This window comes from Manacus candei, unplaced genomic scaffold, assembly GCF_025592945.1.
Source record: "Manacus candei isolate 608988 ecotype Guabito, Panama unplaced genomic scaffold, ASM2559294v1 h1tg000024l, whole genome shotgun sequence".
NCBI classification, from domain to species: Eukaryota; Metazoa; Chordata; class Aves; order Passeriformes; family Pipridae; genus Manacus; species Manacus candei.
In genome coordinates this window covers 5,724,455-5,749,979 of record NW_026138072.1, presented here as the reverse complement: position 1 = coordinate 5,749,979, position 25,525 = coordinate 5,724,455, and the positions used below count along the sequence as shown (strand labels likewise).

The following is a 25,525-nucleotide window of genomic DNA, read 5'->3' as shown; positions in this document are numbered from 1 at the left end:
AAAACGCTGGTTCAGTTATTCAGAGTCACAACTGAAAAATGTTTTTGATAAACAACTGTTAGCAACATTTCTAAATAAAGGTTTGGTACAATTATTTGACATCACTGAAAAATAAATGCATCATCTGCAAAACAGATGCAAAATAGACCTTTTCTCAATAGAAAAGATTTTCAAATACCTGGATGATGAAATGACCTCCCCTGAAAAAATAAAACTGATGATAGGGAATAATAATACTGAGCAAGGACTGTAATTTCTAAATATATCACAAGACTGTGATACACACCATTTAGTGCACAACATGCTTTTTATTTTCAACTACAGAACTGACAAGGTAAAAAAAAAAAAAAAAAAGGAGAGGAAAAAACTCCAAAACCACCACCAAAATTTCACCAACCCAATTCAAGTCAGAACACCTGTTTAAAGTTTGTTTTAAGATAATTCACTGAACAAGCATGGCCAGGAACACCATCTGAAAAGCATTAAGAAGACTCTCATCTCAATTCAACAACAAAGGTTTCTTAACTGAAACAGACAGAGGAAGAGATTTACCACTCAGTATGTACTTTCTATATTCACCCTCCAAAAGTCACTTTTGTTCACACAGCATTCAGTCATCACTGCCCTCATTCTCACCATCTAGAATTCGCTTTTGTATCCCATCTGTATCTTAGTTCTGCATGCTTAAACTATGAACACTTCAGAGCAAGAATCCTTTTTTCCTCCCAGAAGTACTCACAACAGGCACCTCAAACAGTGTTCAATAACAATGTTTTGCAGTATCCCTAGAATGGTCACTGAAAATACAAAGCTTGTTTATGATGAGTCAAAGCCATGAGTCTTGATCTTCCAGTAACTGCCAGTAAGCTTAGCAGGGCTCTGTGTTATTCAGCAGTAAGAAGAGAAGCTACCAAATGGCTATGTTCTTTTGTGCCCAACCACTGCCACACAACAGGGCACAAAAGAGATTCTGCCTTTTCTTTTTGCTCACATAAAGATCTTCACTTTTCTCCTGCAAGTTTAAATACACATTATTTTAACCTGTGATTTCTTCAGAAGCTGAAAGCTAAGTATTTCACTGCAGCACTCAACTGCAGATACTGCTATGCTGGGCAATTAGATCAGTAAGAGAACTGGAAGTAGTTCTGAGAGTGATATGATATCCAGCCATCAAGTTCCACATGGAGGCATTACCTCAGGTCCTGAAAGCTGTATAACCACATTCTTCCAGCACAGTGTTGGGCAGACATAACTATGTCACTCCTGCACGCCAGCACAGACAAGCAACACTACTATACACAACTCTGCCTCTTGTCACAACGCAGAAGCAGGCATGCCGCAACTAGTGTTACAGCCAAAAAGTAACTCCTTGAGCTTAAGCAAGGTATTTTATCATAGCATAACCTTGAAACAAATGAGCCACTGAAGGTGACTAGTTCATGATACACATAAATAGGCATTCTAAGAACTCTCTACTCCTGCTTCAGGGTTGCCTCTTGACCTGTTAGCTCCAGTAAGTTAGGTAAGGAAGAGTGACCAGGGCATCATTTTTAAACATGTTTGTCTACTTTGTAAGATGTTAGCAGTGTCTTTTCATATTCAGGAGAAAGTATCATAGCATAAGTAAAACAGGTTGTCCTGAGGACAGCTGGCTTCTGGAGCTCGTAGAAAGAGACAAGAATCTGAACAGCCCCCCTGTAATCCAGAAGTAAACAGTTAGGGACCTGCTGAGCTGCTTGGATCCCCACATGTCTATGGGACCAGATGGGATCCACCCAAGGGTGATGAGGGAGCTGGCAGAAGAGCTCACCAAGCCACTCTCCATCATTTACCAACAGTCCTGGCTCACTGGGGAGGTCCCAGATGATTGGAAGCTGGCGAATGTCATGCCAATCCACAAAAAGGGCCGGAAGGAAGACCCGTGAAACTACAGGCCCGTCAGCCTGACCTCAGTACTTGGCAAGGTTATGGAGCAGATCATCCTCAGTGCAATCACACAGCACCTACAGGATGGACAAGGGATCAGACCTAGCCAGTACGGGTTTAGGAAGGGCAGGTCCTGTCTGACCAACCCGATCTTTTATGATCAGGTGACCAGCCTGGTGGATGAGGGGAAGGCTGTGGATGTGGTATACCTGGACTTCAGCACAGCCTTTGACACCACCTCCCACAGCATACTCCTGAAAAAAGTGGCAGCCCACGGCTTGGACAGGAGCACTCTGTGCTGGGTTAGGAACTGGCTGGAGGGCCGGGCCCAGAGAGTGGTGGTGAATGGAGCTGCATCCAGTTGGCAGCCGGTCACTAGTGGTGTCCCCCAGGGATCGGTGTTGGGCCCAGTTCTGTTTAATATCTTTATTGATGATTTAGATGAGGGGATTGAGTCCATCATCAGCAAATTTCCAGATCATAGAATCAGCTGGGTTGGAAGGGACTTTCGAGATCATCAAGTCCAACCCTTGATCCACTACCGCTGCGGTTACTAGACCATGGCACTAAGTGCCACATCCAGTCTCTTTTTAAAAATCTCCAGGGACGGAGAATCCACTACTTCCCTGGGCAGCCCATTCCAATGTCTGACCACCCTCTCTGTAAAGAAATTCTTTCTAATATCTAACCTAAACCTCCCCTGGCACAATTTGAGACCAACTAATCTGGGGGGGAGTGTTGATCAGCTGGAAGGCAGGAGGGCTCTGCAGAGGGACCTGGATAGATTGGAGAACTGGGCTGATTCCAATAGGATGAGGTTCAACAAGGCCAAGTGCCGGGTCCTGCACTTTGGCCACAACAACCCCCTGCAGCACTACAGGTTGGGGACAGAGTGGCTGGAGAGCAGCCAGACAGAGAGGGACCTGGGAGTCTGGACTGACAAGAAGCTGAACATGAGCCAGCAGTGTGCCCAGGTGGCCAAGAAGGCCAATGGCATCCTGGTCTGGATCAGGAACAGTGTGGCCAACAGGTCCAAGGAAGTGATTCTTCCCCTGTACTCAGCACTGGTGAGGCCACACCTTGAGACTGTGTCCAGTTCTGGGCCCCTCAGTTCAGGAAGGATATTGAGGTGCTGGAGCAGGTCCAGAAGAGGGCAACTAGGTTGGTGAAGGGACTCAAGCACAAGTCCTATGAGGGGAGGCTGAGGGAGCTGGGGTTGTTCAGCCTGGAGAAGAGGAGGTTCAGGGGAGACCTCCTCACTCTCTACAACTCCCTGAAAGGAGGTGGTAGCCAGGTGGGGGTTGGTCTCTTTTCCCAGGCAACTATAAGCAAGACAAGAGGGCATGGTCTCAAGTTGTGCCAGGGGAGGTTTAGGTTAGGTATTAGAAAGAATTTTTTTACAGAGAGGGTGGTCAGACATTGGAATGGGCTGCCCAGGGAAGTAGTGGATTCTCCGTCCCTGGAGATTTTTAAAAAGAGACTGGATGTGGCACTTAGTGCCATGGTCTAGTAACTGCAGCGGTAGTGGATCAAGGGTTGGACTTGATGATCTCGAAGGTCCCTTCCAATCCAGCTGATTCTATGATAATACAGCCTATGCAAATTAGCTTAACACGAAAGACAGGTTCTGTTCCTTAAAATACTAAAAAGTCCAGCTTCTTGATACTTTTTTCTCTTTACCAATTCAAGTAAAACAAACACAATGCCTCTGAGCAAGCTACTTCCCATAACTGGCTAACACGAGATCTTTCTTTTAATACTTTATTTACAGTCTTCTCCATATTTGGTTAACCAGAGACAGAACAGTGACTGCAGCAACATAAAAGATCCAAAATATAAAATGTATCAACTACTGTTTCATTTGCTCTTTTATGCTTCAGATTTAGGTACAGAAATACATATATTAGTTATGAAGGGGAGGCAAGACCTGAACGCTTTACCCTCAATCTGTTAGAATTCTTTAAAGGGGTCGTTTTCCACATAAAGGGATATGACTGGGAACACACAACCAAAACCAACTACTGATCCCAATCCAGAATGAGGCCTCAACTGACATTAGCCTTATATTACAAGCATGGTGTGGAGCCTATTTGCTAGTAAGTATTACAATGCACACCTAGGTTTACAAATTAAGACTACAGATTGGATTTCATATATATATGCTAAATACAGAGTATCAAAGACACATGATGTAAGTTTAAAAGGATGAGGTACATGAATGAAAATAGAAGACATTAGTGAGAAAACACCCATAAGAATTCTCTTCTGTAAACATATATAAAACTACTTTCTGTAAAAACATGCATTCTAACATGTACTTCCCACATGAAAGTATTCTAACTAGTTAGTAGAAATAAGTTTATTTGTTGACTTCAAAGTAATTAAAGGTTCCTTTAAAGCTAGAAGTTAAACTGAATCTTAAATATATCAATTTAATAATACATGCTACTCTATTTGGTGTTCTGTAAAACAACTTTTAGTAAGTAGTAAATAAATATAATCCACAAAAATTCTGGGAGACTTGGAAGTTGTATCTGAAATGAAACCTTTTGAAGTTTTATTAAATTTGCTAATTATGTTTAAAAAAAGGCAATTAAATAATACCTTCTTATTTCTGAGGTAGGCTTTCTTGGCTGAAATACGTCCACGCCTTGCTTCCAGCTGGCGGATTTTCTGTTGTAACTTTTGTAGCTCCTCTTTTTGCAAGTGTATAGATGTTGCCATATCCTCTTTTTCAAGCATGGCTTCCATACTTTCATAAGTGTCATAATACACCACTTCATCTCTCTTCTCTGTTTTAAAGATGTCAGCAATGAAAAAAAAAAATCAAATCAATAGTTTGTATTTGATTAATATTTCATTTTTCTCAACGACCACCCTCCCACTGAGATGCAAAATTTAATGCAGAAGAATGCTACAGCTCTTTCAGAGGACAATCAAAAATCAAGAGGAAAAGCACTAAACAGCAAAGCACTACAGGGCTTTAAAGTTTGTATGAGGAACAGAAAATAATACCAATGAAGCTCAACCTGCTACTGAGGCAAGTTCAGAGCATTAAAACACAAATGCAGCTGTAAATGTACATTTGTTATCTGTACCCTAATTTAAACACAATGCCCATGCATGACTTTGGGTCTCTTGACTAACACAAGGGACCCATGATGTGCAGTAATTTCCCCTGGTCTTCACCATGAAGTTCAGGATAGACAGTCTCTTTCTGAAGTCTCTGGTATGAGACTCTTCTGTTACAACCAACTGTTAATTTAATGTAAGGGGAATCAGACAACAAGACACTAAAAATGGTCTCTTAGGTTTTTGATGTCCCAGTCACTGCTTCTGGGAAGGAGGGAGGAAACTTCAAGGCAATCCTTCAAAGCACTACTGGCCTGGCAAGGAGGTAATTACTAATAGTTTTATCAACACTCATGATTTTTAGCTTCCTGAGTGAAGCATTCAGAAGAACACTGAGGTCACCTCTGAATGTTGCCTTCTCATCTCTTGCCAAGAAGGAAAGAGTGATGATTATAAATCCTTGCAGAATGTTGGGATGAAAAAGCAGCAAAGACCTCCTGCTCTTTATTTCACTGGCATATGAAGTAGGATATATTTGTAATACAACAAGAGGGATATGCACTACAGTGCTGTCTGAAATAGGCAGATGCAGTTAGTATGACTGTCAAGTGCCTATTCCACAGCACCACCAAACTTTTTTATTTCAACTTCATCAACTACTTTCAGCAAGACTGTACTTTCTTCTACTTCAGCTACTATATTATTTGGGGATGGACAGGATTTGGTTTAGTCGTATACTGTCCGTTTTAAAAGCTGTTGTCACTTCATGTTAATTGTGTGTACAGTCTCTGCTACAACCAAAATTGTTACTGTCATGCTAATTTCAGCTTAGTAGAAGTCATGGCAGGGACAGAGAAGAAAGCATAGTAATAAATTAATCCTAAAATAAAAGGTAGTAAAAACATACTCAACAGATTCTTTACTTCAGCGCTCAGTTTAAAAAATAAAACTACCGTAAAGTTTCATCAATACGTAAAATTGCCAAGTCACTAGAACTCTCTTTGAGGTATCACCAAGTAAGAAGAAGATTAATGACTAATGATGATATTATACCATGCACTTATAAAATGGGAGAATTTAGGTACAAATTTTGGTTGAGGACATTTTCATGCAGAGTTAAAGATGGAAATACTCAAGTTTATCCACCACAAAACCATTTTAACAAGAATGTACTAATAGTTCATAGGATAAGACAAACCCTTATAACTTCTAACCTAGTAAAGTCTCATCTTATGAATTTCAATGAAGGTATTTGCTTAATGACAGTAAAAAATCACTACTATTGTTCATAATATGACAATCTATTATCACTTGATACTTATCAGATCCAATATGCTGAATTTGCAAAGATGTTCTTCTAGCTTTGAACCAACTAGCAGTCAATTCAAATTACACTCTCAAAACATTCTTTTGAGAGCTCTCTGAACTATCTCTGCAGCAACAATACAGTCAATGACAAAAGGAAAGCAACAGTGTCTACATGGCTTACACACATGAATTTCAAATCATATAGATGTGCAAAATCAAAAGTCTATTACTTTACTATCAGTACGCTTTAAAAAGAAAGTGTAACAGAAGGTGAAACAGACCATGCTGTTCTTTTGACATCATAGGAAACAACACATATTAAAAGACCACTATATGCTTTAGGTGCTTTAATTCAGATTTGGTGTTGAACAGTCTCAAACATATGTAGCCAGTTCAGCATAACATTATTCCTCACATTAATTGTTCTATTCACCTAAGTAAAGTCTGAAGAGGTAATTTCATCCTTTGAACAATCCCCACGTATTTAAGAACTGTACTTTTCATTGTCTGTCCTACAGGATAGTTTTAGATTTATCATTATTATTATTATTAATCATTTATTATTATCAATATTTCTAAAATTCAAAACAGCAAAGGAAACCAGAACAATAAACTATTTTGTTGACATGAGGGAAGGAGGAAGGTGGTTGTTTAGCTGACTAGGGGGGTTGTTTTATTTTGGATCAGGTTGTGGGCTAGGGGCTTTGAGATTTCTGGAGAAAACATTACTGACAAGTCAGAACGATGCTTTTACAGAACACTTAATCTCTGAGGGCCTATACTATCACTACATCAAAGACAAGGAATTTTAATATACTTTCCTTCTCAGTCTCCCATTCAGGGATTTCTCTCAGTCTGTAAATACACAGACCATACCATGTCTTCAGTACCAAAATTACATGCCTGATTTCCCATGTACAAAATCTACCTCAAAAGCACTAACCAGCTCTTCCCAGAACCACCCAGTCAAAGCTGCCACATTTCTATAAGTCATTTACAGAGTCTCCAATCCTCATCTTCCATACTTGCAGTTAAAGTTGTTTCCATCACAAGCCTTAAAGGAGGAGATACACATAACAGTGAGAAGAATCCAGGATACCTGTGTTTTCTCCTTTTCCAGAGGCAACTCCCAGTAAAATCCAACTTCAAATCTCTTACAAACATCAAACAAAAATGTGTCTAAAGAATAGAACTGAATTCAAAAATGCTGTAAAATTTACCTGTACCATTTCCATAGTTTTTAAGTACGTGAGGTATACTAGGTTCTGCAAACATAAGGTTTGCATTGCTGCTCTAAATCTGAGATAGCAATACAAGGTTTGGAGTTTAGCAGGGGGACTCCAATTTGCAGAAATACCTTTGGAGGACCAATCACTTTCAAGAAATGAGTAGGACCAATGCACATTTTTAGTTAGACAAGTCTAGTAATTAAGACATTTCTCCTTCCCCAAATTTAGGTTTTCAAAACTTAATACAGTATCCTATATGCTTACTTTCAAATACAGGCAATGGGAACCATACCAAAACCTCTGTATTTGTATGCATAATGCCTTTTGCGCAGGTGTAAATTTTAATTTAACAGCACCTATGTTAGAAGATGCAGCTCTTCACATAGCACAGAATTTGTTCTCATTTCATTCACACAGGCTTAAGTAGACTCTTAGGAAGAAAATTATCTTTCACAGATTATGTACTAATTAAAATAAATAAAGCACCTGACATCAGTCTTCTGATGCTTTCGAGTTGTGCTGTCAGCAGCAGCTCTTCACATTTCAAGATCTCAAACTGCACTTCATATAACTGAAGCTGTAGATCATAATAATCAGCTTCTAATTGGTCCAAATGGGCTAAGGCTTCTGTACCACCTTTCAGGCTCTGCATCTAAATGAAAATAGGAAAAAAAACAAACAACCAAACAAAAAACATACAACTCCAGGATAATGACATGAACAAAACCACAGACTTCACCACTGCAGCCAAATACTGTTTGGTACACTAAATGTAACATATTAAAATGTTATGAACCACACACTTGAAGACATCTTACTTATCAGACATTTTTTTCTATATGGCAATGAAAAAACTCCATGGCATTGTATTACACTTTGTGACTGGCAGAGTAACAAGTCATGCACTGCATAGTGTGGAACACCCCTCATACTCTTTTACTCTACTACCTGATTCTTTGAAAATACATAATGAAATTAAAATTTTATTATCATCAATCCAAAAAGTCTAAAAGTTATTTTGCTATTGGCATCTAGAAGGGTACAGTTAAAACTGTCATTAAAGCTGAACCGAGGAAAAATGTGAAAGGCTGTGGAAACAGGCATAAATATATGTACCAATCCTCTTGTAAAGACAATTTAAACTGAGGAGTTTCATTGTTTCTGGAGTCCTTCAAAGAAGAATAAATATATAGATCAAAATATTTATATTTTAGTTCTTATTTGTGTTATATGCTTGACACAGAAAAGTGACACAAACAAACAAAGTGAACTGCAACCATTCTCTTTCACACAGTCAAACAAGATTTAACTGTTCAACAGTTAGCCATTCAGACTATATTAAAGAAATATCAACATGTAAGAGGATCTTAAGTGCTGTCTCGATTTGGAGGGAATTCATGCAGCTCTACAACCTGCATTCAGAAGAATTAGGGCTACATCCAAGTTCTCTACCTGCTCAAAAGAATGTGTATCTGATAGTTTTTCCTCAGATAATGGATGTCCTGTTTCATATAGCAAACATTCAATCATTATGAAGAGATGTCTACCTAGTAAAAATACAGGACACAGCAAAAATTTTAAATATATCTGTTAGAATGTTTTTACATTATGGTGGTTTCTCCAAGGTGTAAAACTGCATCTGCAATGAATGGCCACAAATGAGTTCCCACAGTTTTACTTATCACATGTTTAAATACAACTTATACTAAACTAAAAAGATATCTGTACTGAGTTAAACCAATGATCCATTTTACTCAATACCCTGTTTCAGAAAAAGGCTAACTGTAAATATCCAAGAAGATGAAACATAGCAGGCCATGTAGTCATACCTCCTTAAAATGTTTCACCAGCGTCTAGCACAGCTGGCAGCACAGCTTAAGCCTGGTGCTGCCTTTTAAACAAAACAGACTTATCGGATTTAACTAATAAGTTTGTCCAATCCCTTTTTTTTAGGCAGGTACCTTTTAGCACCTACATCATTATCTATTGACAGGGATTTCACAGCTCAATTAAACACAAACAGTTCCATATACTATGCTTATTTCCCTATAACACTGCTAGACAGAAGACCTGTGAATCAATTCTTGTAACTTCTATTTTAAAAGTTTCTTCTACTATATTGTGTATTTACTAAATGCACCTTTTGCACATCAACTACTAGTCTGAAAAGCTCAGTAAGTTCTTAACTGAATACCACAAACCCTACAATCAATCATGTATTATGTATTTTGTTTTAGTCTAGTGTTACACAAAATGTCTGGTTATGCCATTATTACTCTGCATCCATATTAAGTTACTAACTGTAACCAGAGCAGTAAAACGACACAATGATAGCATATTTGGAGTGAATTAGAGACTGCTTTTCAAGCAAAAGGACTGATTCTCTTGAACTCCCCAAGTTTTGCACATAAGAGGGATAATGCACACTGTTCAGGTAGGGTATTGGCATTTGGGCATTTTTCGAGGTTTTCAAGCTGTAAAAATGCAATAAAATTTGGTGGGTTTCGAGGTGGGAAGTATTTGTTAGGTTTTTAAACTAAGGTAATGTCATTCAAATTTGACCACACCTAAGAATTATGCTTTATCAGTGAACTGTAAAATTTACTCGAACTTTCACATTTTTTTTCTTAAAAAAAAGATGTTCCCAAATTTAAATCTACAGTCTTTGTATAAATACTGAATAGAGACAAAGACACGAACAGACCATCTTCAAAAGTACCAAGTTACAGCAGCTATTTCATTCAGTTGCACTGGCATCTGCCTGACAAAGGAGCTGACAACGGTATCTAAGTCCTGTATACAGCATATATTACAGATGCTGCTAGTTACCTGCTCTGTTTTAGGGGTACAACACCACTATATTCAGATTTCAGGTGCAACAGAAATGGGAAATTACTACTGTATGGTTCCTGAACAGATAACCTAGCTATATAATACACCAACAGTGTCCTTAAAAACTGTCAGATCTGATCTTTGTTTCGAATTGTCATTCTTTCTCAGCTCAAATCCAGGTATATTAGTTTCTTGGGCATTTCAGTATTTTTAAAGGAATATCCTGGTTTTATCTTTTGGAATATAGTAGATAAATGGTTTGCCAGAGAAGGTATTTCAGTTCTACAAATATTTTCTTTACAAGACTGCAACCCTTCTTCTCCAAGAAGGTATTCCCAGCCACTTTTTCACATTCAACTCGGTATACTTAAAGCTTTCACATTTTCAAAACAAAAGATGATGTTTCAGATCAGAAGCTGACTGGTCCTCATATCTCCCTATCACCATGTTTAGGCCTAGAGCTCTCTATGCCTTGTAATACACCACCTGAAAGCACCATGTCCATCAGATGTTCCTTATTTCTCTGTCTCCTATGCAGCCTTTAATACTTTTGCATTTCAAAACAAACAATATCCATTTACCAGAGTGAGATCTCTTTCAACAAAAATTCACAGAAGGTCTACACTAGATGCACTATGGAAATGATGCATGGTTACTCTAAATACGTGAACATATTCAATATCTTACTTCTAATTAGTACTGCTGGATTGGCTCATCAGCTCTTGGCTGAAGATGGCAACAGCCTGATAAACTCAGGTTTCCAGACACCTCTTGAATTTCTAAATCTGAAGACCACTGAAACACAGTAAACTTATTTTTGTGCTCTGGGTCTTGCATGTACTCTCTCTTCCTTGCAGATCAAGCTGTCTTCTACAGAGGCTCCTAAAATAGGCACACAGTCTATCAGGCTTATAAACCTACTAGCCTATACAGTGCTAAAGTTGTGAGTTCTCTGGATAACCTTTTCATAACATAGGCACCAGTTTAGTCAAATTTTGCCGAAACATTTGAAAAGTTCTCTTAGAACAAGCAATTGATTCGACAGAACGTACATTAACATTAGTGTGACAGAAAGTTCTTAGCACCGAATATCCATTTGATAGCAAAGTTTAAAAAAATGATATGTAACATTTTTGCTTTTGAGGAAGTGTCATAAAACCCAATAAATGTGGATTTTTTTCTGCTAAGACATTTAAACACAGTTTCATGCTTGCACTCCTTCCTCAGGAAGATTGCCCTAATAATCAGGATAAGCAGAGAAAGTGATTGCAGCACAACCACCTAGTCATTTGTATATTTAGTCATGTTCAGATACCTTCCATTTGGAATCTCAGAACTATTCTGAAAAGGTGGTCATGCCTCTGAGAGCTAAACTGTGAAGATTACATAGCAGCACATTTCTGTCCTATCCCTTCTCTTCATTTCTCTCATCTCAGTGGACAGCTGTAAGCATTAACAGTAAAAACAGAATTTCTGGCTGACTAACCAGGAAAAGGTGAACAGAAAACATACATAAGTGGCACAAAACTCACCACGTCTACATTGCAACATCATTTGTCTGACATCTTTTTCCTGCCTGTTTTTATTTCCTATTTATTAGCATGAAAAATTACCTCCTCTTTCAGCGCATGTTTCTTCTGCTCCAAACAGATTTCTTTAGCACGCATCAATTGCAAAGTCTCCTTAGAAACCGCATACTGAAGCTTTTCCATACGTTCCACTGCTGCTGCCCATGCTGCCTTACCAAATTTTTTCTGATCTGCTCGCATTCGATCATACACAGCTACAGAAGGGAAAAAGAGGCAGGTGGCTTACTTGTCTTCTCTTTGGATCACTACTGACTCTACTGCAGAGAAAATGCATATATTTGTACCTCAAAGCATATACAGTTCTCTTAGCAGGGAGTAGTCATTCTACAGAGTACTAACATTAAAATCCAGGATGCACGTACTCTTAGGATTCACATAAAATGCAATTAGCTATTTGTTGATAATTTTATCATTATAATTCCAATCTCTGTTATCCACAGATGGACTATTCTGAATATACAGTACCTAAACACTTGAATCGTAGGTTCAAAATTCTTGACTTAATTAAAAACTCATTAATGGTACCATGTGGTCTTAAAATGCATCCCCAATTTTCCTCACTTCTGTAACTAATTATCCTCTACTGCACTCTCCCTTAGTAACATTCATAGTGCAGTTAGAAGTTTAAATAGATCTGAAGAGTGAAAAAAATTACAATTTAAAACAAAAATTTCAGCTTAACCTCAAGTAATTCTGTAAGAATACTGAATTACATTTAAATAACATCTATCTTTGAACTCAAAATGCAGGAGTCCTTTGCCTGATTCAGATTCACTACTTCTAGGTTGACACACACGAGATTTTCACCATTGTTAAGATAGAGAACAACCATATGACACTGTACACTTAGCTCTGGAAAGCAAAAAGCACAAAAATCACTGAATCAAAGAGTTAGTATTCAGTCCTCACATGCTAGAAGATATTACATGCTACTGTTAGGTAATAAGAAACACCTTTACGTTCTCATGTGTTTTTCCTCTGCCATCTGTTAGTATTTTGGCATGTAAGCAAGGTCATCCTGTGATCAGCAGGAGACCAAGAAAAACGCAAAACAAAACAGGCAAGCAACTTGTACACTAAAGGTCTGTAAATAGTCTCAAGGCATTTCACTTTTCACTGTTTTTCCCCACAATCCTGACTGCTGTACATAAAAAAAAGCACATCAACAAAACAACCAGTAAGTATTTGTGAATTATCAACTTATAGTGTATTTTATTTGCTGCCTCTGTCATACTAGAAAATGAGTGAAGCTGATTAATACATTCAGAATTTGCTCTACTTAAATTACTTCCAACATGCTTTAACCAGTTTAGTCACTTTTTCAAACTAAGCTGAAGTTTCACATTATCCTTGAGTTGCCACCAAAAAGAGTAATTTTGCAGTGACTGCTTCTCTTGAGGCAGTCATGCAGGGAGAAAACGGGAAACTTACCAATCAAAAAAGGTTTTCTCCTACAGCTCATTTATCTGATTGAGAATCACTATAATCAAGGCAAAGAAAGAAACAGAGACCTGCAGTCAGGCAGGGGTAGACAGCAGGACAAACTCTTGCCAGTGGTGCCTGCAGTCAAACTAAAAAAGGTGACATTAAACCTCATTCTCAGGTATAAACTGATAAACTGATTATTTCAGTTAAAATGGTACAAGGATGAAAGCACAGATATCCATGGCAAGTCATATGACCTGGTTTTACTGCATCAACTACTTAGTAAAACCACACCATTCTTTAAGCACAAAAATGCCAAGGCTATATCAATGGAGACTTCTAAACACCAGAGCAGCTTTCAACTGAGTAGTTAAACTGAGCTGTTGCTTAACATTTAGAGCTATGAAAAAAATTACTGAGAGGCAGGGGAGACAGAAGAAAATACAGACTGGAAGCTAATGAGCACTTACTACAGGTGTCGGCCATATCCAGTACGGAAAACAGAATCTGTGCTTCCTAAATCCTTTGCAAGTATACAGTGCTGCTAATACAATCACACTGAGAAAGTGACTGTAAAACTTTTATCTAAATGTCTATTCTCCTCAACTCTTATGATGTTCTAAAAAGGCTTACTGATGAAAGATTCATTTAGACACAGAACAAAAAACAAACAGGATTAATAACTGCATTTTCCTTATGGAGGATTGATGAAAAAAATAATTCATAGTACAATGCAGAACATTGTAAACATTAAATAATTTAATCTTTTATGTGATGGATAGGATTGCAGAAAATAACTACCTTTCTGTGTTTTAGCTGTTATTTCGAAGTATTTGACTGTAAGGTCTTGAATAGAAAGCACAGCCATGTGGGCTTTTTTCTGCCAATCGGCATCTTCTTTTTGCAGACTCTCAATTCTTCTGGGGCCTAGATAGTCATTCTCTATTGAGATCTGAAAATAAATCAGTCCATAATTAACAACACAATTAATTGCAGTTATTCTGCCAACAGCAAACAGTTTCAGGGTGACCAAAAGACAAAAATTAAAAAGGAGATAAATTACCAACATATCACCATAGCTTCTATTCAACAGTAAAAAACTCTTTGGAAGTGTTCCCTTGTCTTGAAAAAGTACATCCACATTTCGTAACTGGAAGTGTTATAAACTTACGGAAGCATAATAAACCCAAATGTAAGTTTGATTTGTCAGCATCTTTTTGTTAAGTATCTTATTACCTGTAGATAACAAGCATACTTCATCCAGGCTTTCTTCCAGCCCAAAGTATTTAATTCTGAAGTAAATAAATGCTCTTCAGTCAGAACACAGCTGGAAAACCAGGGATGTGTTAAAGTAGTGGTAAGTAATCATCAATATTTTAGTAGTTTTGTTTTGTTAGAGATGACTTTTAAAAATGTATTTTCCTAGTGCCTTAGCAGCTCAAATACCCTTTCATTGCCAAGATCAAGGCAATTTTATTTTGAGATGACAACTGTCTGAAGCCAGTAAACAACCTGGAGTTAGTTTTAAAGATTAATGAAAACATAGATTTCTCTCCCAAAACTGAAAATTTTGTCCCTCTACAGACAACATACTTACATGTTAATTAAAAATTTAAGCCTGCTCATGCAATACCAAAGTCTTAATTTTGAATATTTTTCATTTACGTCAGTCAAGAAGACACCTCACTAGTTCAGACAAAACCTCTCAAAACCCATAACCTTGTATGTCCCCAAATATTTCAACCTGAAGTTCTAATGCTTTGAGTATTACTCCTGGTTTCACAGAGCTTCAATCTGGTCTAAGAGAGCCATTCCACCCTATAATTTAATTGCAAATGAAAGGTTTTTAAGTGACATTTAGGACCCATCTCTCCATATCCATTTGTCCCATCTCTTAGAGGGATGATTTTTACAAATAAAAATTTATAGCTGCCATCTAAGTACTTGTTCATTTCTTGAAAAATGTTTCAAGTAGCTAGGTATTTTAATCTACTCCTTATTTCTAAAACCCTTAGAAAGGCAATAGGCAAAGTATAATGTGGACAAGTGGTAAGTGAGTAACAATTTTAACTAGATAGGCTGTAATGTGTAATTCAATGGAGCACATATGTCCCATGATTCCACAAGCAATACTTGGGAGCAGAGGGACAGGAATTTCCAAATAAATGTCAAACTGTAAATATAAATATAAATAAATAAATAAATAAATAAATAAATATATACCAGTGAATGATGACTGGTGAAATTAATGCTTTCCATTTACACAGAACTCTGAAACAGCAAGTTCTTTGAGAAGCTGGATAAAAACCAACGCAGTTAAAAGTCTTCCTTTTCTATCCCTTGGTAAAGGTGAGGTAATTTGAGACTGACAGAATCACTGAGTAAAGTGAATAACGTTGTTAGGCATGAATTCCAGGAGAGCAAGAAGCCTCAAAGTAACATTTTCTCATAAAGTTTTGCCTGCCAAAACATTATTCACACATGGTGTAAACTAAAGAGATTTACAATTCCATAATACAATTGTATCTTTGTTCCTTAGAGAAAGTATTTACAAGTAACAAAAAAGGGAAGCATCTTTCCATTAACCACAATTCCAAGTATGTCATCCATACCACCATGCACACTGAAGGTATTCATACAGCAACGCAGAGAAAACCCAATAAGCCTTTGCTTTAGCAATACCCATACAAGTATGCATATCTATGTGCAAGCACAAGCACATGGTCATAAAGCTCCTGAAAAGCTTTACAGACTGAGGGAATGAGGAAAGTAAGAACTTGGGCTTGTAAACATGTTTGAGTATGGACCAGTTAACCTGGTACAGCTACTGAAGTGTCCATTCCCTTTCACTTTATGCAGTTGTTCAGATACTCATTCACATCCAAAAGACACCAAGCAGAATACTCCACAAATAACTACAGTATGGAAGGAGATTCAAGCAGCTGCATGAACAAGAGCACCCCACATCTTTCCTTAAGGCTGTAGCAATAAAGGCATGCTTAACAGAAGCCTGAGAGGAGGCCTAGAAAGATAAAAAGGATAGAAGTATCTCCTTGATGTTGCTTGAGTTGACCTGCCTTCATGCTTAGGCCACACCTACACAGCTTGTTATCAAGCCAGATAGTCAAACTAGTGAGCGTAAACATGAACTGATGAAGATTCTACTACAAGATACTTAAAGAACAATCAAAAGACCAAAAGTAAAGCTAATGTTCATGTTTGGACTTGGCATTCTACAGCTTGGAAAAGGTACACACACACACATACACAACATTAACTTTCTGTCTCTGAAGCCACAAAACAATGGAGAAAGGATGTGTTGGTTTTGGCTGGGTTAATTTTCTTCATAGTAGATGGTATAGGGCTATGTTTTAGACTTGTGCTGCAGTGTTAGTAATAAAAGGATATTTTAGCTATTGCTGAGTAGCGCTGACACAGAGCCAAGGCCTTTTCTGCTTATCACGCCACTCCACCAGAAAGGAGACTGAGGGTACACTGCATCCTTAAAGATAGGTCCATGCTTCCCATATTTGTTTCTATTAAATCAATGACTTTCTGAATAAATAAGAATCCTATTTGGTTCCTTGAAAGTTGCAATCTCTCGAGTCTAGCTGTCTGCTACTCCCTGCTTCTCATAGTAGGCTTGTGTTCCTGCCCAAGCTTGCTTTTCTGGGTTTGCCTGACTTACACACCCTGCAGCCTCTGAGAGCATCTCCATTGACCTGAATGTGCTCCAATGTTCCCTGTGGGAAAAGCAATCTCTTCCCAGCCAGTCAGTCTGTTCCACCTGATTCAATTTCTCCATCAAGAAAGTAAAAAAGAAAACTAGTTATTGAAAAAAGAAAAAAAACAACACAGTGTAAAGGAAAATACTGATAGCAACCTTTCCAAAGAAAATTACTGTCCTTCTTCATAATCAAAATCAAATTAACTGTGACAATCAAAAAGATAAAGGGCATGCAAATAACCACTTTCAGCCTTGTACCTGGCACACTCCGGGAAACTTGAAAAAAAGATGGTTATCTTGTCAGTGCAAATACTGACAATCACCAGTCACTCAAGAGAAAAACTACCAGTTTAAATTACTATTGTCCATGCTAGATATGACTAAGAGAAGGTAACAAAGAATTGAAATGGAGAGAGTGAGGAAAGAATAACTAAGTGTGCTGTCACCTAATTGACACTTCTTGTAAACTTCTGTATCTACTTTTGATTCAGTAAAAATTCCAGTTAAAAATTAAGAAGCTCCAATACAGTTGAAGTTTCTTCCTAATCTAAAAGGCTTTTCAGTTACCTAACATTTTCTCAAACTGAGCTTTTGGCCTGGAATTTCTCACTTGGACTCAAAGTTCTGGAGAAAGCATGGTCTAACAGAAAAACCTTTCATCTCACAACCAGATCACATAGACAAATCTACAGTTTCTCTTCTAGTAATCACTTTCTCAAAAAACCACTCCAGCTATTCTCCCTTAAAAAATCCTTGAGAGGAATCCAAGCTTCTGGGTAAAATTGGCTATGATTTCCTCCCCCCTGCCCCGATGGAGGCTTTTGAATACTTTCATGTTTTGCAAGCTTTGCTTCAGATGTTGCTTTGAAACAAAGAAAATTATGACAGCTTTCACAAAAGTGGTTGTCAGAAAGCACACAAGAAGAGATACAAAACAGCAGAAGCCATTAACTTCAACACACCATACAAACAGCGACTTTCATCAGCTATTGCTTCAGAGTAATGGAAGATAAAAGAACACATTTCTACAGTGTTCTGGTGTGTTTTTGAAGGAAAACAAATTAATTCTTCAGAGAAAACAAACTGAAAGGAAGTTCCTAAATTAGTCCATGAGCAAATGAGGGTGAATCAACAGAGGCAAGACCCTTCTACTGGAAAGATTCTCCTTTGGAACAGCTTGCAAACTGTTGTCATGTTGAGTTTTGAAGAGAGTAAAGTAAGCTAATTGCAAGAAAATATGAGAAAAAGGCCTGCAATCACAAGACACACATGTAGTACACAGTTACTAAATGATGGTCTTTAATACTTCCCAGGTTCTCTCTCAAGAATGGACAAGACTGACAGAAATAGACTTAGGCCAGGCCACATAATACCTTAGGCAGGGATATGTCACATCTCTCCAGCCCCTATCTAATCCTTCTCCTAGACAGACTTGTAACAGGCAGAAAAGGAGAAATATGCAACAGCAGGACAGGTAATTATAAGAACAAAAAAAATAGGTTGAGGGAGCACTGCACACAACAGAGGTAATACACAAAAAAGAAATGGCTTCATACATAAATGAGTGTTTCAGCTGAAAGGCTCAGCTACCTTCCTTCCACGCATTCCAGGAGGTCAAATAACCAATTCCAACCACAGCCTGCTAGACATAGGAACCAGTAAGCATACATTTCAGCTTCATCATCCAGTCAGGGACTTTTCAGAGTTAGTTTTTTAGGTTTTTAATTTAACTATGCTCCCAGTTAATAACACAAACCCAGCAGTATTTTCCAAAATATAACTCCATATATATACACCCCCAAATATAGTAAGTGAAACCACTGAGATGTAAAAAGGGCTTTACAGTTTTACTGGTTTTATCCAAAGAAATACTGATACGGACTTGAACATTAATACCTACAAAGCAACTTAGATTAGATGGTCTAGGTTCCTTAAAAAATGTGACACTGGGATTAACAATACAAACTACAGGGGTTTTGATTTTCTCATTACATAGGAGAACAACATATACAAAGACTGTAAAGAAAGTAACAAATTAAAAAGCAACCAAGATGTTAGGACATACAGAAAGAAGACTGAAACAATAATATCATTGTACTGCAAAGTGCAGTGGTGAATGTTTCTTCCACAACTACGGAGAATGCTGAAAAATTAAAAAGTAAAGAAGTAGTCAGAAGTGAAAAATCATAGAAGATTTATGTTATGGCAAGAGTAAGCAGAATGACTGGGTTTATTCAACTGTTTTTTCTTCCCCCAGACACGTAACTGTGTATATAAAGGAGTACTAAAAACACTAAGTTACAGTATTTTATATTGGCAGTTGACAGAATTAAGGTTGAACTGTGCACTCCGCATTATGCTTTCTTTATTTATCCATCTATATATCACAAACCCTTTATTTACATTTCAGCTTCACTGACTGAGCCCCAGACTAAAAAGAGTTCACCTTCTAAAAGAAAGTTTAATTTTAAAAAAATATATTTTTAAGATGACATATTCTACCAGTTATTTGAAAATGTTGTTTAACCCGACTTAACTTGAATGCTAAAACAAGTGGGCTTTAGTGTTTCCAGACATCCTATATTCTGTTTGTAAATGAAAATGATGGGTTTTTAAATTGTCAGTTAAAGAAACCTCAATATATACAATAGATAAAATGTTAAGCACATCTATCAAGTGCTCATCAAACTATGTAGGACAATTTTATATACAGATATACTGAAAAAAGAAAAATAATGGTATGAGTATTATGCAAGAAGAAATCAGATTAAACACATATAAATAGCTATAAACATGAATACTGAAAATAACTGTAACAACTGCAAATAAAGCCCTACAAGTTTCAGTATAAACTCAGCAAATATGATAAAAGCTTGCAGAAATTATTAGTTTTTTTAGAGCACTACCAGAAAAAAAAGTACTAGATTTCAAACTATTTACAGACTCAGTTTGCATGGACTTTTGAAACTCAGACTTTTATCAAGTTTTTCAATCTCTGAAGGCCTTTAGTCCCTTTCCTTGACCTCTCTAGCCTGAATAACATTGCATCAAAGTCTACTCTTCTTTTTCTGTTTTCCTATCTCCAACACTGCAAAAGAAAAAATCATACGTCTCTAATTTTAACCCTCCTTTAATCTTCAGGGACACGCAATTTAGTATTTTCTGCATGTTAAACAGCCTTTCAAAGTTTCATCAAGATGCCTTTTTGAATGGACACACTGATTCTGCATCTTTCTGCACTCTTTCCTCCTTTACTAGCACTTGAGGGGAAAAAAAATTAAGACACAAGGTATGGATACATTGATAACTCAACTTCTGTTACTGAACAGCTTAGAGGGTTCCTGAGCTGACGGGTAATCTGAATCATGATTAGCCGCTGATGGTTCTGTCTCTTTCTGGAACACATCTGTACCTGGAGTCCACAGCTAAACTGTGCAAATTATTGCCACAGAGCATGTAAGTTGTACTAAGAGTTTGTTTTTCCATTATTTTCATGCTGTTTTAAAGCCAAACAAGTTGGTTGAGGGACCTCTATTGTTTTTTTAGTACAAGAAAGATTGAAGAAAACATCCAATATTTCCTGCCCCTTAGGATTTATAGATCTCTTTCTTATCTTAGATGAATCACATGCTTTCTAAACTAAGGCAATCTGATTCATTTGTTCTGGTCTTCCACTGAGGATGTTCACAAGAAAATATGCTAACTGTCAATACTGTAACTATTCTGATACTACAATACAGTTTTGAGAGGGAGAAACTAAAACTGCAACATTCAAGAAGCAAGTATACCATGGATATATAACAAAGTGGGATGTTTTCTATTTCGTGTTGGTGGGTTTTTTTTATCTGCCTAATAATTCAAAACATTTCTTTCTTCTTTCAAAATGCTGAATGGCAAGCTGTTTTCAGCAAACTCCTCAAGATAACTTTCCTATATTTTTCCTCAGGAGTAACAGTGCATATGAATGTGCATATACACTTTTGAAGGTTGTCATCAACCTTCTGCACATGCATTATTTTTTATTTACTGAAATTTAACCTACCATTTTTATTGTTCAGCCCAGCTTTTAGTAAGGCAACTTTTTAAAAACCAAAACCACAAACCTTTCCGCATTCAAACATAATCAGATTTTTCTACAAGTCTTATTAATCAGTTTTACAGTTGAACACCCAGAGCAGTTTTGTACTCTACTCACCTTTGCAGACAGGCAGATTTAAGCTATCCAATACACACCACAGTGTAGTCTGCAACCTCTTAGCAAGAACAAAATTTCCTCAATGATTCAGACTACCAGTCTGCTTTCTATCAGATCACCTGTTTGAAGCATTATGTATTTGAGAAAGTCCAAAAACCCTTGGCTTTTTTAAGTCAGCAAAATGTTCTGCTCTGAGTTCATACAATAGTCTAGAAGATTGTGCTGGTTTAAAGGTAAACCAGCAGGGGAAAATGAACTCAACCCAAAAGAGAGATTATAAATCAGAATAACAATTTAATAAAATAATACAATAAGTACGATTATACAGACAAACAACTGGTTTTAACCCACAAAACCCAAATGTATAACCCAGCACGCTGGGGCATGAACAGAGTGGTGTTCTTTGGGCCCCCTGAGTCCAAAGTAAAGGGAGAGGGGAAAAACCAGTTGGTGAGAGTGCTGTTGCAGTCTGGTCAAGAGTGGTGATTGCAGTCCAGTCGAGAGTGCCGGTCTGCAGTGTGGTTGAGAGCGGTGATCTGCAGTCTTCCTCTGGATCCCACAAGTGGTTAAAAAGGTCCCAAGACTCCAGTTCAGGCAGGAATGCCCAGTACCTCTCTCAGGGCAGGGAGTTCCACAATGGGTGTGAGGACAAGAGCACCCTCCTATCTCACAGGCCTCTTAACACCCAGTTTGTAGCCTGAGGAGTCAGGCTCTACGGGCAGATGGTGTAAATGGTTCAGTGATAAAAGTTTCTGGGAAATGGCATGGAAGGCTATAGAATACACAGTTCTGGGTTACACCCATAATAATGAACTGGTCCCAGCTGTTCTAACTAGGACAAAGATTTATAGTTCAGATTGTAAACAGAGACTGCCACACAACCCTTCTGAAACAATCTTTGAGACTATAAAGATGATCACAGCACAATTTAGCATGTTACATAAGTTTCTCAAACAAGAAAGCAATATTTTCAACAAATACTATTACCTTAATTTGCAAATCCAGCCATTTTGCATAAAATCAGATTTCTTTCAAACTCTACATGTTTTTCAAAAGCCAAGTTTAGTTAACTATTATTCCTAATGATGTGAGGACACATCTTGAACAACAAACAGACAAAAAGAAAGCTAAAAATTCTTTGAAGTCTTACAGTTTCTCCACCAAGTACTACCTTGAGGGTTTTTTTACCAGACGTTTTTCACCAACTGTTTGTCAGCAAGTCACTAATTTGACTACTGGAAGGTGTGGTTCACAAAAGAAAGGGAATGAAATTGAGCTGAATGCCATGCAAATAATCTATGTATTTTAATCAGTGCTGCTTTATTGTCTTCCAATATGTCTTCTGTAACTCTGTTTTCATGTTCTTCACTTCAAGACCATGATGCACTATAAAATACTATAATAGGCTTAAAAAAATGCACAGTTCACAAACCAGCTCACTAAGATATCAGTTATTCAACAGCCAATGATAAAAATGCAGATTTAGTAATACAGAATTGATCTGTTGGATGTATGGGAGCAATACTCCAAATTGAAGCACTGATATCCACTTCCTTCCCCAAACATCTTTAGCTGATTGTGAGACTTTTTAAAAGTATTCTCTATCTATTTTTTTAAGTAATTCTCACTGTTTTGCTAGTTATTCTCATCACTCAATTTCTTCTCCCTTGAATTTGTTTCACACTGTGAAAGTATTTTTTAACCAAAATTTTACATGTTCAATACAACATAAGTTATTTCTAAGTATTTAATTTTGCACAAATCAAAGTTAAATTAATTATAAAGTTCACTACTTCAATTTACCATCATGTATTAAACAAACAAAAAATTCACATACAGTTAGCCAGAGTTGTATTTTCAACTATACCAGAATATATGTAAAGGAACTTGAAAGGGAAGCACAACAAACTAATGAAGCATTCTAAAACTTTTAAAAACAGGATGTGATGAATTCTCAATGTATATCCTGCTCTAGTCTCTAATTTCCAGTGCTATACCTCAACATTAAAGTATTCAAATTTCTTAAAACATCCCCACATTCAAGTGAATTAATACGTCAGTAAAAATAATTATTAGGTATGCAATAAAGCTAAGAGTATGTTTAATATATTTAACATATGATAACATTTTAATACTCTCATTTCCTGGAGATGAACTGAGAGGTAATGGTGGCTGGAGTCTTCTACCTGTAACAATGTATTATCAGTTCTCAGTTAAGCAACTCAGTGCATGCTTCCAAGTGTTGCTGGCATCTACAAGTAGATTGTGAAACAGTTTGCTACATTTATCTTTAGTCTAATACCAAGGACATTAAAAAAAAATATGAAAAAAGAAAGTCTCCCACTGATTTCACCTTGAGTTTGATCCAACTCACTGCCTATTCATCATGACTATGGAGTACTGTCCACAGTTACAAGACCACAAGTAGCAAGGTAGTTTCTTTCTCTGTATGAAGACTGGTAAACACAACTGCACAGACATAAAAGGCTTTGGGGTTTTGCCCATGAAGCTATTCCTCTGAAATATTTTTTTTTCTTTTCTAAATAACCAGATTTGGTATCCTTCATCAAAGAACACTTCATATCTTAAAGGACTTAAAGCTTGATCATATTAACCTGTCAGTAAGTACTATAGCCAAATATCAACCACTAACTGGTGCCTCCCCTCCAAACTTTCGGAAGAACACTGCACTATATATGGAGGATCTAATAAAATTTAGATTAAACTTTCTGAAATCAAAGGCACCAGAACACAGGTACCTACTCTGCTTCTTCCAAATGTCAGAAGTATTTCACCTTTATGTTTCCAGCTACTGATATCCATTACCTCTCACTTTTCTGCTATGGATGGCAATGTGTGTTCTTCACGTGCAAAAAATTCATAAAATTTTACATGGGAATGATCTATTCTGATAATGAAAAATTTGTGGGTATACTTGTGAAACATTTTTAGAATCAAAAACACTACAGTTTTTTTTTTAGTTCTTAAGGAGTCTGATTCTTAGCAAAAGAGCATGTCCTGTGGTTTTAAGTTCATAGTGGCCTTCTCAGTTCTTGGAAGAACATACAGATAGCCCATAACATAGAACACAGCACTTAAACATCAAGTTTCACTTGCCTGATGTCTGTGTTGCATTCAACAGTCTGAAATCAGAAGAAATGATCCAGTAATCCATAAAGGAAAATAAGCATGCTAAAACCCACTAGCTGAATATCTGCACTTATTATTACGTCTAAACCAGCAACAGTCCATAACTAAATTTAGAAATGCCTACACACATTCAACACAGTTTTTATGTATATATAAATTATAATACTGTCTTCAATTCCTTTATCATACCTCCTCAGGCATTCAGAACATAATCATAGTTCTGACTGTTTGGCTGGTTTATCAATACAACTTTTCAAACTTACCTTACAAAATATCGTCATACTAAATACAATTTTAATCTTTAAACAAGCACAGTGTTGCTTCTTTGATAAGCATTTCTCAATTTGATAATACCATTCATCACAATTTGGCTTTTATTTGTGTGTCCCCCCATAAAGGTCTTGGGGTGAGTAGGATTGTTTCCATATGATCCTGATAAAAATGTAAGTCCAAAATACAGCTGTGCTTGCAGTGTTCATCTCTTTCAAGAATGTATGGTATCTGGTAAGCATTCTGATATGCTTATCATAGAGGGAAGTCCCCTTCTAAGCAGCACTTACAAGTATTAAGCATTCACACAAACAAAACTACGTTTCTGATGCTGGAAGCCCAAACAAAAAGAAGCATATCATTACTGAACACACTGTTCTAGGGTCAGATGACTAGTCCATAATTCAGTAGAAACTGCAGCAGAAGTCAGTTTTCCAGAGTGACATTTCATTTCATAATAAACCATCCTTTTCTCCTTCTATGATCTTGCACCTTTTAAATTATGTTTTCCAAATCCAGAAATATTTAAGTACTTGACAATAGACCTTTTGACTCCTCACATACACTAAATGTTCTATCCTTTACGCTGAATGATACAAAATACACCCTGAAACATATGACCAAGTTAAAATATAAAACCAGAAGAAGATTCTATCTTGTCTATAATGGACAAAACCAGTCTACATTTCCAAGCTTCTACATGTTTTAACTTTGTTATGATCTTCCATTCTGGGTTGTTTTGTTTGTGGTTTGTTGTTTGGTGGGGGTTTTGTCCAAAGAAGGAATCTGCATACAATACAAC

The 25,525-nt window shown here is 37.1% G+C and overlaps 1 protein-coding gene across 2 annotated transcripts in view; it reads right to left on the bottom strand.

Annotated features, from left to right (window-relative positions):
- JMY (junction mediating and regulatory protein, p53 cofactor) overlaps positions 1–25,525 on the bottom strand; it is a 131,347-nt gene that overhangs the window by 82,552 nt on the left and 23,270 nt on the right. For both annotated transcript variants that reach the window (XR_007904626.1, XM_051788097.1), the window contains exons 3-6: positions 14,183–14,333; positions 11,981–12,150; positions 8,022–8,187; positions 4,531–4,718 (exon numbers count right to left, since the gene is read on the bottom strand). Coding sequence is in view for 1 of the 2 variants with exons in the window: in XM_051788097.1 (XP_051644057.1) it covers positions 4,531–4,718; positions 8,022–8,187; positions 11,981–12,150; positions 14,183–14,333 (675 nt within the window). In the remaining variant the exon portion in view is untranslated. The remainder of the gene's footprint in view (positions 1–4,530; positions 4,719–8,021; positions 8,188–11,980; positions 12,151–14,182; positions 14,334–25,525) is intronic.